General features: G+C 48.3%; 1 protein-coding gene across 1 annotated transcript in view; it reads left to right on the top strand.

Moving 5' to 3' along the window:
* The window catches only part of wfs1a (Wolfram syndrome 1a (wolframin)), a gene marked incomplete at both ends in the record, with an annotated part of 63585 nt that overhangs the window by 14601 nt on the left and 33760 nt on the right, over positions 1 to 15224 (top strand). The window contains 2 exons of the mRNA XM_084318260.1: positions 14573 to 14746; positions 15000 to 15077. Of these exons, the coding sequence (XP_084174386.1) occupies positions 14573 to 14746; positions 15000 to 15077 (252 nt within the window). The remainder of the gene's footprint in view (positions 1 to 14572; positions 14747 to 14999; positions 15078 to 15224) is intronic.

The following is a 15224-nucleotide window of genomic DNA, read 5'->3' as shown; positions in this document are numbered from 1 at the left end:
GTCTTATGTCATTGGGAGGTGCGGCGGAACCTCTGATTTCGACATACATCGTACAAACGTCCGTCTTAGACCTATTTAGTTTGTCGATGAGAGTCCAGAGCTCCTCCTCTGACATGTATGTCTTCATCTCATCTCTTGCCTTGCAAATGTCGAGCTTCCATTTTTCATACAGGTACAGCAGTCTTTTCTCCCTTTTGCATGCTTCTTCCTCTTGGTGCGCACGCATCCTTTCTGTTGGGCGCGGTGTACGGTGGGAGCGTCGGAGACCTTCAGTTAGGTCATCCTCTTCCTCAGGGATATCAGTGGGACCTTTTTCCTCTTCATTAGCTTCCTTCTGTGGGTTTTCAGACTCTTCCAACCCTAGGCCTACCTCTGTATGATGCTCTTCTCCTAAGCCTTTGACCTCATCTGGGGAGCTAGTTTCCTTATATAACCCTCCTTTCCCTTCTAAGGATGCCATGATGAGCTAATTATTGCACCTTTCAACGTTAGAATAAAGTGAATGTGGTTGCGCCTTCATACAGAGCAGCATAGACATGGACAGAGAAATAGCACAGCATACACTTTGAATGGTAAATTAGGGCAAATAACCAGCATTGAATGTGTTATCTATGGGCATTTACATCAGTGTTCATGTCAAAGCAATGACTAGAATACACACAATAACAAAGGAAGCTCTACATGAAGTGTGCATTTTTAAAACAAAAAGGTAATTAATTATCAGGTCTATAGTAAGGTAATGAAACGGTTCCTTCTCTTAACAACTCAAGTGAGGGTGAAGTTCAGTGCAGGGTCCGGGAGACGAATATCCGATGTTCCACTTCACTATAGAGTAAGCTCTTACTGTAGCATCCCTGGGAGAGTGATGGATGGACTCCTTTACTGGTGTTTCATGAATGTTTATTTTCATTTCACAACGTAAGAGCTGAAGTGAAAAGACAAAGAAAGACAAGGAAAAGATACTCAGATATATATACATTATATATATACAGATATACATTAGATATACATAAGTGCCACATTCACATTGTTCAATAAGCTAACATAACACTTGACACAAATGGCTTCCAATAACAGTGACATAGCCAAATACATAAATTAATACAAATATAAAATAAACAGCCCATATCACTAAATAGGACAAATTGACATCCCAGTACCTTGTCCTCTCTCTCCAACAGGGGGCTTAACCATAAACCACATGAAAGTCTTCTTTCCGGATCTATAAGCAAACAAAAACTCTTAAAATGCTGGTACTCTGAACCTTATTAAATGTGTAGGCAAGCTAGCAATTTGCAATGACCAAGCTAGCTAGAAAACAACGTATTTTCACAGTAGCAGGAATAACTTTAGGTTGTCAAAACACAAACAAAAGTTAATTCAAACCAATATTAAAACCATAGAAAGTGCACAGCAGTTACCTTGTAAACCATTTCCAAATAACAAAAGAATAACGAAGATATCCACGGAGATTTCTCTTTCCTTTTAGCTGTAATCTAAACTTTCATTTTATCTGTCAAGCTGAGTTCATGCTCGCGGTATCTGCTTCCAGTTAGCTGCTTCCGGTTAGCTGCTTCCGGTTTGGCGGTGCTTCAAAATAAGGGTTCCCTATCACACACAAACCGAATGACGCTACCTGGAGGGTCGTTTACAGACAGGGTAATAAAAATGTCAATAAAAATGTATGAGAATTAAAAAGAATTACCTCATGTACAAATATATATAGCTAACTAAGTCTACTCTGTGCAATATGCAATACTCTGTGTCTTAGTCTATGATGGTATAAGTAAACAGAGTAAGCGTATTATCAATAAATATAAAATATGCATATATAAATACGATATAAGGTGCTAGTAGATGAATGAGTGAATCCTTGTGCAAGGTGCGTAGCGTCCAGTTTCTTTCTTGTCCTCCTCTCCGTAACCACCTCTAGATTGTCCAGTTCCACTCCAGCTTGTTTCGTTTCTTAGTGTCCCTTGAGTTGATGTTCACCGTGACCTTCTCTGCTAGCCGCAATGGCTGGATGGTGTTAAAGGTGCTGGAGAGGGCGCCCCAGTGGCGAACCACATAACGCGCTGAGTCGCAGTACGGCCGACCCGGGTTCGATTCCCGGACGCCAGGTATGCTTTCCCCAACGCAATTGTGTTTCTGCGTCTCTGATTGGCCCGCGTGTTTCTGGTCATGTGACATGTGCGCCAATCGTGGGACCGCAAGTTTCTACACTGGTTAAGCTTAGGCGCTCTTTCGAAGTTGGTTATGGTTAGAGTTTGTCTTAGAGCATGGCGATAGAACGCCTGCCCGTCTTTCGACGGTTAAGCTTAGGCACTCTTTCGAAGTTGGTTAAGGTTAGAGTTTGTCTTAGAGCATGGCGATAGAACGCCAGGTAGTTTGCAGGCTGTTAGACCCGGAAATAGGCGCAGAACTTGCTGTCCCACGATTGGCGCACATGTCACATGACCTAGCCAATCAGAGCGCAAAACGGGAATGCGGAAACACAACTGCGTTGGGGAAAGCATACACGCCGGACCCGTCGTTATTTGCCGAATGTCTTCCCCCCACTCTGTCTCCCGTTGCTCCTCTCTCTCTCTCTACTGGACTGCCCAGTTGCAAAAAGCGATAAACGCTAAAAAATAAATCTTTAAAAAAAATGTTTTAAAGTGCTGGAGAAAATAAATAACATGATTCTCACTGTGCTGCACGGCCTCTCCAGGTGCGTGTAGACTCTGTGGACCATGTAGATAATGGCATCCTTCACACCAATGTTTGCCTGGTATGAAAGCTGTAGGAGGTCAAGGGAGTCACTCACCAGGGGCCTGAGGTGTTGCAGGATCAGCCTCTCAAAGACCTTCATGATATCTGACGTCAGAGCAACTGCGCTATAGTCATTGAGGGCACTTGGGCGTCCCTTCTTGGGCACTGGGACAATGCAGGAGGTCTTCCAGAGCTGGGGCACCTTCTTCAGCCTCGGGGAATTTATTGTAGTCTTGTACTCTGGCCTTGTTCACGCTGATCCTGGAGAGCTGCTTCTGCACCTGGTTGGTCATCATATGATTACAGTCAAATTCAATCAAGTAAGCATCAGTACAATCACTTGACACAATGGTCCTCATTCTCGAACATGTTCGTAAGTCCCTTTGTAACTGTTGTGAAGGATCAGATTAAACCGAATATGTATATTTATTTATATATATATATTTAATTGTATTTGTATATCGTTTGATATCCCCTGTATATTCCTTGTACAATATGCATTGAATATCCCCGTTTCTACTAAACAGCCCATAATAGTTTCATTCTACCATTGGACTAGAACCTGGCGCCAGGTTGCCATACCCCTAGGTTCAAGTTCAATCGTGCCGCCTAACATGTCGAGGCAGCCCCCGGTTCCGCGCAGTAATATGCCGGGCGAAATACGTGTGGTACTATTTGTTCATAGCGCATATATATATGACGCTCGTAAAGTAGAACTTTCTTTTTAGTCCAGTTCTTTACCCTCCAACAGAGTGACAGACGCAAAAGCCTCCCCACGAAGCACGTGCGGTGTAGTAGGGCCTACTTGGCCCAGAATAGGCATTGAGATATCGTGTAGATTAATAGTTGAATGGTCATAGTTTGGCACCATACCGTCGAGTTGGACGTATTCTATTAAGCTAATAATAGTCTATTTATGTATGGTGCATCGTTCGGTTCGAGTTCTACAGTTATCAGTACCCCCATCGTTCCTGACGTTATCTGGACGCTTATCCAGGCTGGTCAGACCCCTAGTGGTGATTGCATCCGAGGAGCTCCGGGTCAAGAGCGACTGGACCTGTATATTGGATTACTCTACCCGACGACGGCGAGCCTTCCACGGCTCTTGGATTATGCTTTATGTGCTTTGATTATTCCATGGATAAAGGCCAACACTGTCGAGTGTTGGAATTACCCCCCGGAGAGGACTACAGGTGAGGCGGCGCTCTACACGTGAGGTCGCACCACGTCTCTCCGTTGTGGACCGGCAGATACCGTTCCACAGAGGGTCCAGCTGTGTTCGTCTACGGCCCGAGGTTCTGTGGGCACTGGGTCTAAGACTTTGGATTCTCCCAAGACACCGTCGGCCAGATGGGATACCGCCAGCGACTTCTCTAACCCCCCCCCTCCTACTGTCTTACAACCAGCGGGACCCCCCCCCCCCCCCCATAGTGTATCCAGCTATAATTATTTAAGTACTATCGCTATCGTTTCCTAAATATTCCAGGTTGTATACTTACTCCCTGCGCAACCAGAGATTGGACATTCAATGTTGATTTACCTACGAATACTCATTTGCCATAAAAGTGCATACTTAACATTTCAAATCATAAATGTAATTAAGTGAATATTGTGTACACCCTGTATTAAATATTCGATTTGGTCCATTTGTGTTGGTTCGTTTCATCAGGTGGGAAAGTGTTCATCATACTTATATCTTGTACTGGGTGGCCAGAAGTTAAAGTACATGAGGTAGTGGTATTAAATATCATATCTAACAATACAGTCAGGGAATTGTACCCCTCAGCTACAATTGGTCCTTCGAGCCGGATGGTAACTAGTGTAATATTAATATAGTGTTATTAATATCGAAATGGCCTATGATGAACACTCCACGAAACGATCCTCCTAACCTAGAACGCCCGCGGCGCAGACGACAGACACCTCAGTACTTAGAGGCTTACACTGTCAGTCAACTACCTAGCCTTCGACAAACGGTAAACGTAGTAAAAGTAGAAAGTAAAATTATGTCTGACCTTAACGACCAGGTTTCCCCGACCACAGAGGCCCTAGTAGGTCCTAATGTCACTGACCAAGCCCACGGTGGAGACCAGGAGGGAATTGACATGCCTTTACCCCCCGCCACTACTAAAGAAGTAGTCCCCGACACGCCCCGGGAGGAAGACAACCCTACAGAGAGAGAACTCTGCACGGAAGAAGAAGAGGAGAGCGCCGAGGAACTAGAGCTCCAGGACTCCCCAACGAGTACCCCCAGGAGCGGTTCACGCAGGAGCGGCTCACCTCCACTACCGCCTTCCCCCAGCGAAGCGGAGAGGATACTACAACAGGCGTTCCTCGTCAGCCTGACAGCCTCTACCGAACGCGATCGGCTCCAAGCACAGACGCTTAGCGAGCGCGAACGTCTCCAAGCCCAGGCGACCAGCGAGCGCGAACACCTCCAAGCACAGCAACGGAGCGAAGAACAGCGCACAAGTCTGGAGATGAGACGCTTCCAGATGGAAGAGAATATGGCAAGAGACCGCGCCGACGCCCAGCGCACCGCTGCCGGTGCCCAAAGAGACGCAGAGCGCGACAGACTACAAGCGCAACTAATAGAGCAGCTGATCAAAAGGACAACTCCCTCTCCCTCCGCCAGGGGCTCAAGGAACTCGTCGAGACAGCAGTCAAGAGCAGCGTCACCGCAACGAGCAAGCGACCCTGAACTTGACCAACAGACCAAGTCTAGACCCCCCGCAGACCCCCTTCCCATACCGGTCCAAGCGAGACCCAGCTACAAGGAAGGAGCGGCCTACACTGCGGAGAAGCTAAATAAACGATTACAAGATCTGGAAGATTTGATAGAAGAGGAAGAGGGAGAAGAGGAGAACCAAGCCCGACGACAGCACAGTACTCCACCGGACCAGGAGGTCCCATACAGTCCAGGCTATACCCCCGCGGCGCTGCGCTACAGACCCCCGACTCTATTTACGGGTGAGCACGACGCACGACCAGCCCCGAGGAACAGTACCTGGACCAGCGGGCCATGGTACCCTGCCAGTACCGGCCCACAGCGAGGCGCAAGAGGGGACTCGCCCAGGAGGTCTCTCCCCCAACGCTCGCCGATGTATTCGCCATCCACGGCGTCATACAACGCCACGCCATCAATCCCAGACTTCGCCTATGAGAGTCGAGCACAGTACACGGAGCTCCGGATGTGCTTAGAGACAATGCTGGCGGATGTCATTGATGAACGCCACAAGTATGCAATATTATTGAAGCACCTGAAAGTACAGCGAGCACACAATATAGCGCTAGCCTATGCTACCTCCTCGACCCCATACACAGCGGCCCTTGCAGCGCTGGATCAAAGATATGGACGTATATGGGATTACGTAATCCAGGAGATAAGGCATATTGACCGCCTACCCCCAGCCACAGACAATCGCTCACTAGATGACCTGTCAATCAAAGTGCAGTCCCTGGTGGGGATGCTGGGAGCTCAACGGGAGAAGGGCAGGCATGAGCTGTACGCCAACTCTAACGTTGAGAGGATTTTGGAGAAGCTGCCACCCGCAAGACAGGAGCGCTTTCGGCGGCAGAGGGACTACCGAGTTCCCGACGGCCCCGAGCCATCCCTCCTTGATCTGGCCGACTTCCTGGCGAGAGAGGTCAGCAGCTTACGACTGGACACCTTCGGGCGGAGCACGCCAAGCTCCAGAGAGGGACCCAGGAGAATAAATAATGGAAGAAGATCGGTGACTGTCATGCACCAATCAGAGTCAGTACCGAGCAGTAAGAGTCACAGCACCCCCTCGAGGAAGGAGAAGTGGAAGATAGCGTGTCCCTACTGTGAGAAAGAACACTGGCTGTCACAATGTGACACATTCACAAAGATGAATGCAGAAGAAGTGAGCCAATGGATAAAGTCCAACCGGCGCTGTTATCGATGTGCGCGGCCCCACATGGCAGCCGAATGCCGCCTAAAGAAAAGGTGCAGCCGGTGCGATGGAGCCCATCTAGATATACTACACGATAGTAACGGAAGACGGCCTACACCTGCACCACGGAGCGGCACCAAGGCAAGTGTCATGTACATTGACCCCGCCAGCAGCAACGGAGCTCAAGTGCTCTTAAAGGTAGTCCGTGTGACATTGAGCTACCAGGATAAAGTCATGGACACTTACGCCGTCCTTGATGACGGGTCAGAGAAGACCCTTCTGCTCGCCTCCGCTGCGACTCAACTGGGACTGCGGGGGAGCAAGAACGAAATGACGATTCGGACAATAAGAAGAGATTTAAAGACGATAAAGGGCGAGAATGTCTCCTTCACTATCGCAGCCAACGGGCAGCCAGAGCGACAGTACAAGATCACAAATGCTTTCACCAGCCAAGAAATAGGACTCTCGCAGTACACCTACCCTGTCACCAAGTTGATGGATAAATATGTGCACCTGCGCCAATTACCTATCCCGCTCATAAACGGCGCTACCCCGACCCTGTTGATAGGCTCCGACCATGCAGAACTCATAGTCCCGATTGACCGGGTCCATACCGGTCCCCGAGGCTGTCCTGCAGCCGTCGAGACCCGCTTAGGATGGACATTACAAGGCCCCCTCGCTAAATCTCTCAACCGAACCGCAGCCACTAGCTGCTTCCACTCCCGAACGACAGAAGAAGACACCACTCTCCTGCAGCATGTCGAGAGGCTATGGACCCTAGAGACAATGCCCTTTAAGAACGAAAAGAAAGACATTCGCTCTAAAGAAGACATTTACGCCATCCACCTACTCGAGCAGGGGACAAAGAGAGTCACAGTCGGCGGAGTGATGAGATACGCAACTCCACTCCTGAGGAGAGAGGGAATGCCCCCCTTTCACGCAAAGAAAGACGCCACGGAGCGCTATCTACTGAACACAGAGCGGCGCCTAGCCAAAGACCCCGCTCAACAGCGTGTGTACCGAGCTGAGATTGAGAAGCTAATCACAGCGGGACACGTAACAAAGATTGACATTAAAGAGGCCGATCAGACGACCGAATCATGGTACGTGCCGCATCACAAGGTCCATCACAATGGCAAGGATCGCATTGTGTTTAACTGCAGCTACCAGATCGGATCCCAAAATCTGAATAAAGAGCTCTTGCCCGGCCCCACACTCGGCCCCTCCCTACTAGGCGTGCTACTGCGCTTCCGCCAGGACAAGGTGGCTATAAGCGGGGATATCAAAGGGATGTTCTTGCAAGTGAGACTAGTAGAGGAGGACAAGCCTCTGCTACGGTTCCTATGGAGAGAGAAGATCGGAGATGAGAACCCATCCATCTACCAGTGGGAAGTACTCCCCTTCGGAACCACATGCAGCCCGTGCTGTGCTACATTTGCACTACAGAAACACGTCACAGAGGACCCAGCAGCAGATGAAGAGGTCCAACACAGTGTGAAGAACAGTTTCTACGTAGACAACTGTCTACAAAGCGTCTCGACTCAAGAAGAAGCCGAGGCTCTCCTAATCAAGTTACGCGCCTCCCTAATCAAAGGAGGCTTTGATCTCAGGCAGTGGGCCAGCAGTGACCCGCACGTATTGCGCAGCCTCTCCTCCGCAGACAAGGCTGCCAGCAGCGAGACCTGGATGGCGACAATCCCAGGAGAAGCCCAAGAAATGACACTAGGATTAGTCTGGCGCTTCAAAACAGACTCGCTCCACTATAGACACAAACCCTTGGCTCCAGAGCAAGGAAGGTCGGCGGCGATACCGACCACCAGACGGAGTGTGTACAGAACACTCGCCAGACAATATGACCCGCTGGGATGTATTCTACCTTACACCACCAGGGCAAAGATGATTGTACGAGCACTATGGGACAAGGACCAGGGCTGGGACGACCCAATACCCGCACACCTTGCCTCAACATGGAGAGAGTGGGAGACGGAACTCCGCTCACTCCCAGGTGTCAACATACACCGCAGCTACTTCCCATCCACAGTGAGGCCAGAGACATGCGAGATTGAGCTACACGTCTTCAGCGATGCCTCCGAAGTAGCCTACGGATCGGTTGCTTATTTGCGTGCCCAAGAGATGGGAGGAGAGATACACACTGCTTTCATACTGGCCCGCTCAAGGATAGCCCCACGTAAGCAACAATCTATCCCACGTCTAGAGCTCTGCGCAGCCCTCGCAGGAGCGCATCTAGCCACGTTAATCCAACGTGAACTCACCATTCCGGTGCATAGAACAATCTTGTGGTCAGATTCCACGACAGTACTCACATGGATTAAGTCTGATTCATGCAGATACAAAGTCTTCGTGGGAGTCAGAGTCACAGAGATTCAGGAACTAACAGAAGAAGCAAGCTGGAGATATGTGGATACCAAACACAACCCAGCTGACGTCATCACCCGGGGAATGTCCCTGGATGACCTAACCCGTCACAACATCTACAGTGACGGACCAGCATTCCTCCAGCTCCCGGAAGGAGATTGGCCTACGCCCACCCCGAGGGAAGCAAGTAGAGAGGAGGCTGAGAACAAGAAGCCTATGTTCTGTGGACTGAGCACTGTCGCCTCCACAGACCCGAACATAGATGACTGCATTACCCTAGAGAGTGCGCAACAAAGGACATTCCTGCGGCACCACCCAGAGATTCAGTCCACCACTGACATGTCAGCAGCTGACTACGAAGAAGCAGAACTTCTTCTACTACAACAAGCCCAGAGAGACTCGTTCCCCGATGAGCTAGACTGTCTACAGGGAGGAAACCCCGTCCCATCAGACAGCAGACTGATTCACCTGGCACCAGAGAGTGACGCACATAATCTCATCAGAGTGGGTGGTCGCCTGCGGAGAGCCCCCGATCTACCAGATGACATTAAGCACCCGATCGTCTTGAACAGCCGACACAAGGTCACAGAGCTGATCATAAAGAAATACGACAAGGATGTGCACCACGCCGGAGCAGAGAGAGTCTTCGCGGAGATCAGACGTCGTTATTGGATATTACAAGGGAGAGAAGCAGTACGGCGCTTCCAGCGAACCTGTCTAGACTGCCGTAAGTGGCGCGCGCAGCCCAGCATACCACGGATGGCTGACCTACCCCCCTGTCGCCTCCGAATCGGCGACAAGCCATTCCACTCCACAGGCATGGACTGTTTTGGCCCGTTGTATATAAAAAGAGGAAGAGGCACCGAGAAGCGGTGGGGTATTGTATTCAAATGCATGACCACCAGAGCGATACATATCGAGCTCCTTCCGACCATGAGCACAGACTCATTCCTTATGGCCTTCCGGAGATTCATATCACGGAAAGGACAACCGTCTACATTGTTGTCTGATCACGGGACCAACTTCAAAGGCGGAGAAAGAGAGCTGAGAGAGAGCTTCCAAGCTATGGGCCCAAAACTTAAGACCCACCTCGCTCCAGCCCAGGTTGACTTCCAGTTTAATCCCCCGAACGCACCCCACTTCGGTGGAACCTGGGAACGAGAAGTACGTTCTATAAAGACAGCCCTGTATGCCGTACTCGGAGCCCAGACTGTGGCAGAGGAAGTCCTAATGACAGTCCTCACGGAGATCGAGGGAGTATTGAACTCAAAGCCCCTCGGTTACGTCTCCAGTGATGTAGCAGATGTCGACCCAGTCACCCCCAACACACTCCTAATGGGGCGGCTGGACCCCGCGCTACCCCAGACAATGTACAGGCCCGAAGAAGCGAACGGCCGAAGAATGTGGAGGTACAGCCAAGTACTAGCTGACAAGTTTTGGAGCAGCTTCCTACTTCACTACCTACCGTCTCTACAGACCCGCCAGAAGTGGGTAAAAGAGAGAGACAATTTGACAGAAGGAACAGTCGTCATGATAGTTGACCAGTCACTCCCCAGAGCTATGTGGCCGGCTGGCCGCGTAAGCAAAGTGATCACCGGTGCCGATGGCAAGGTCCGAGCAGCTGAAGTACTCGTCCAAGGGCGCACCTACACACGGCCCGTGGCGAGGCTCATAGAACTGCCCCGACTCCCAGATACTATCGATGATGACCATGACCCTATGACTTTGTGAGTTGACTGACCTTACAGCGGACCTTGAGTGGAAGACAGTGCGGTTAATCTGTCTCTGCTTAGCTAATTAGGTGGGACTAATTAGGGGGCGGCTGTTGTGAAGGATCAGATTAAACCGAATATGTATATTTATTTATATATATATATTTAATTGTATTTGTATATCGTTTGATATCCCCTGTATATTCCTTGTACAATATGCATTGAATATCCCCGTTTCTACTAAACAGCCCATAATAGTTTCATTCTACCATTGGACTAGAACCTGGCGCCAGGTTGCCATACCCCTAGGTTCAAGTTCAATCGTGCCGCCTAACATGTCGAGGCAGCCCCCGGTTCCGCGCAGTAATATGCCGGGCGAAATACGTGTGGTACTATTTGTTCATAGCGCATATATATATGACGCTCGTAAAGTAGAACTTTCTTTTTAGTCCAGTTCTTTACCCTCCAACAGAGTGACAGACGCAAAAGCCTCCCCACGAAGCACGTGCGGTGTAGTAGGGCCTACTTGGCCCAGAATAGGCATTGAGATATCGTGTAGATTAATAGTTGAATGGTCATAGTTTGGCACCATACCGTCGAGTTGGACGTATTCTATTAAGCTAATAATAGTCTATTTATGTATGGTGCATCGTTCGGTTCGAGTTCTACAGTTATCAGTACCCCCATCGTTCCTGACGTTATCTGGACGCTTATCCAGGCTGGTCAGACCCCTAGTGGTGATTGCATCCGAGGAGCTCCGGGTCAAGAGCGACTGGACCTGTATATTGGATTACTCTACCCGACGACGGCGAGCCTTCCACGGCTCTTGGATTATGCTTTATGTGCTTTGATTATTCCATGGATAAAGGCCAACACTGTCGAGTGTTGGAATTACCCCCCGGAGAGGACTACAGGTGAGGCGGCGCTCTACACGTGAGGTCGCACCACGTCTCTCCGTTGTGGACCGGCAGATACCGTTCCACAGAGGGTCCAGCTGTGTTCGTCTACGGCCCGAGGTTCTGTGGGCACTGGGTCTAAGACTTTGGATTCTCCCAAGACACCGTCGGCCAGATGGGATACCGCCAGCGACTTCTCTAACCCCCCCCCTCCTACTGTCTTACAACCAGCGGGACCCCCCCCCCCCCTTAGTGTATCCAGCTATAATTATTTAAGTACTATCGCTATCGTTTCCTAAATATTCCAGGTTGTATACTTACTCCCTGCGCAACCAGAGATTGGACATTCAATGTTGATTTACCTACGAATACTCATTTGCCATAAAAGTGCATACTTAACATTTCAAATCATAAATGTAATTAAGTGAATATTGTGTACACCCTTTGCTGTATTAAATATTCGATTTGGTCCATTTGTGTTGGTTCGTTTCATCAGGTGGGAAAGTGTTCATCATACTTATATCTTGTACTGGGTGGCCAGAAGTTAAAGTACATGAAGTAGTGGCATGGCCGCCTAGTTATAGTTGAAAGTGGGGGTGCAAGTATTTTTTTTATTCTTTTTTTTTTAAACTTTTTTTTTTTTTTTTTTTTGCAAGGGGTGGTTTGGAGGGGGTCCGGCACGACCCCCCCCACGGCAGATTTTTTTACATTTAATGAACACCTGTATGTGCAATTTCCTGCAATATAGAGCCTTCAATCTTGACCAAAATAAAGCTGCTCTTTTCACTATAAAACTCAGTTTATATTGCAGTATGATAGCTATAATAATAATAACTTCACTGCGAGGGCTCTTTTAGCTAACGCTAGCTAGGCACGTATGATAGCCAATTACTATTATAATAATAATAATAATAATAATAATAATAATAATAATAATAATAATAATAATAATAACTTTCCCATCCTCCCAAAGCCCCTCCAGCCCCGTTCACATCCGCCGCACCAACAACAACAACAACAACAACAACTAATTGACGCTATCAATAGCCCCAGTGAGCGCGGCGGCTGAATGAATGAAAACTTTATTTAACAGATTGCAGAATGGGTAAAATACAGTACGGCTCAATACACACAATTGTTAAGGGGATGCAGACCTGAGAAAGACGTTTGTCTTGTTTACATCAGGGTCTGTGCTGCACCGAGTGAATCCACAGTCACTTGCTCCTCAATGGGAAACCAACCTAGATTTACCATGAAGGACTGGTTCTGGCCGAACCGTTCGTTATACAAGTATCACAGAGACATTACAAAGGTGCTCACAGTTGCACGAGGGGTTCGCACAGAGATACGGGATGGTTTGAAAGCTCGGCGTTGCTAATAAATATTTTTTATATTTTTTTTATAAACTGCTCAAAGCGGCATTATTTCCGTCGTTGGGTGATCACAGCGCCTGCGCAGTGCGCACCATCCCGTATCTCTGGATTCACTCGGTTCAGCGCCGAGGCTCACCATACGAGAAATATTCAGTTTCAATCTGTTTGCGCATTTAGTATACAGTCACAGTGTTCGACTTACGTGATGATTTGCTCCATTTTAATGTAAACGCCGAAGAATAATCCTCACGAGTCACAATGTTATCCAATATCCAGCCTGAATTTCGAAAAAGGTTCGAAAAAGCCGCCTCCCCCAACATGTCGTATACGTCATGCCGACAAACGCCCGTGGGCACTGGATCAAACCATTAAAGTGGGGGGTCACACAATCTTTGGAAACTTAAAAACTTGCTATTAAGTGTCATTGCGTATTATTAATTTGATTGAAATTACGTAGTTATGGTTCGATAAGATTTATAAATTGGGGGGGGATATTTATATCATATGATATGATCAAAAAGTGAGGGAGCAAAAAGACAAGCTTGCTCCCCCAAGTTCAATAGTCCTAGAGCACCCGCATCTTCTGCTCCATTAAGTGGGCGCCTATGGGTAGTGGTATTAAATATCATATCTAACAATACAGTCAGGGAATTGTACCCCTCAGCTACAGTAACTATCTTGGTAAAAGTTTGTACTAACAAATTTACAAAAACCCTCCTCCGGATTCCTGAATGCGTGAAACGGTCTCCGTAAGTGGCCAAAATCATCACAGCTGGGTTCCCATGAATGAAAAACATGTTCTCGTACACCTTCGTTTGCATACAGAATTCAGCGGATGTCTGTAGAATCAAAGTGACACAATCCCCAAGGATTTATCCCAAAGAAAGCTGTTAAAAACACGGGCTCAAAAACTGCCTTTTCGAGTTCGTAAATCCTACAACAAATTTACAATACGAAGCTGTTAGAGAATGCCGAATACGTTTGTAAAATAAATTGATGGGGCGCCTGGGTGGCGCACCACGTAACGCACTTCAGTGAAACGCGGCCATCCCGGGTTCGACTCCTGGACCGGCGACATTTGCCGAATGTCTCCTCCCCATATCTTCTCCCATCCTTCCTCTCTGTGTATCCAATAAAGCAATAAAAATGCCACACAAAAAGAGTTTGTAAATTGAGTTACAAAGGAATTCCTAACATTCACATTATGTCCGTTGGAGAATGAAGACCAATGTCTGGCTGCAGTTCGACACAGATTGAAGCAATGCTCTGAGACTCCTTGTCTGGGAATCAATAAGATGTGACTGATTCTCAGTTTAAGGAACAGACAATTAATCAAGAGAGAAATTTCTCTAAAACTCACTCCCTCTGTGAATGGGTGAGTGAGTGAGTGAGTGAGTGAGTGAGTGAGTGAGTGAGTGAGTGAGTGAGTGAGTGAGTGAGTGAGTGAGTGAGTGAGTGAGTGAGTGAGTGAGTGAGTGAGTGAGTGAGTGAGTGAGCATGCATGTGTGTCTGTGCTCACCTCCTCCTTCTCTCTCTTTATCTGACAGGTATCACTGAAGAGAATGAGGAGGATGTGCGTAAGCTGGCAACAGAGAGTAGGTTTGAGCAGGCAGTTCGCAAGGCGGCCATGATGATGTACTGGAAGCTCAACCCAGACAGGAAGAAGAAGTTGACCGTGTCTGAGATGCTGGGAAATGCCAGCCACGTCAATACTGTGCAGGGTAGGACACACACACACACACACACACACACACACACACACACACACACACACACACACACACACACACACACACACACACACACACACACACACACACATGCACTCACACAGTAAAACACTATCAGTACCATATCAAGGGTAACACCCAGTTTCGCAGCTGCCATGGAGAATATCATGTTACAGACACAGGGAGGGAAGGGTTTGTAATTCAGCTGTAATTCAGTGGTGTTGTCCTTATTCCTTACCAACAGGTGCCACCAATAACAGTATCCCTCCCCCTACGTCAAGCCAGACCCAAAAGGTTTTGGAGTCTATGGTTAGCAGTGAGTGTAAGTATCTGTGTGCGTGTGTGTGTGTGTGTGTGTGTGTGTGTGTGTGTGTGTGTGTGTGTGTGTGTGTGTGTGTGTGTGTGTGTGTGTGTGTGTGCGTGCGTGCGTGCGTGTGTGTGTGTGTGTGTGTGTGTGTGTGTGTGTGTG

This window comes from Notolepis coatsorum, assembly GCF_963971535.1.
Source record: "Notolepis coatsorum genome assembly, chromosome: 7".
Classification (NCBI taxonomy): Eukaryota; Metazoa; Chordata; class Actinopteri; order Aulopiformes; family Paralepididae; genus Notolepis; species Notolepis coatsorum.
Note: the sequence above shows the minus strand (reverse complement) of the source record. Positions and strands in the feature narration are given on the sequence as shown.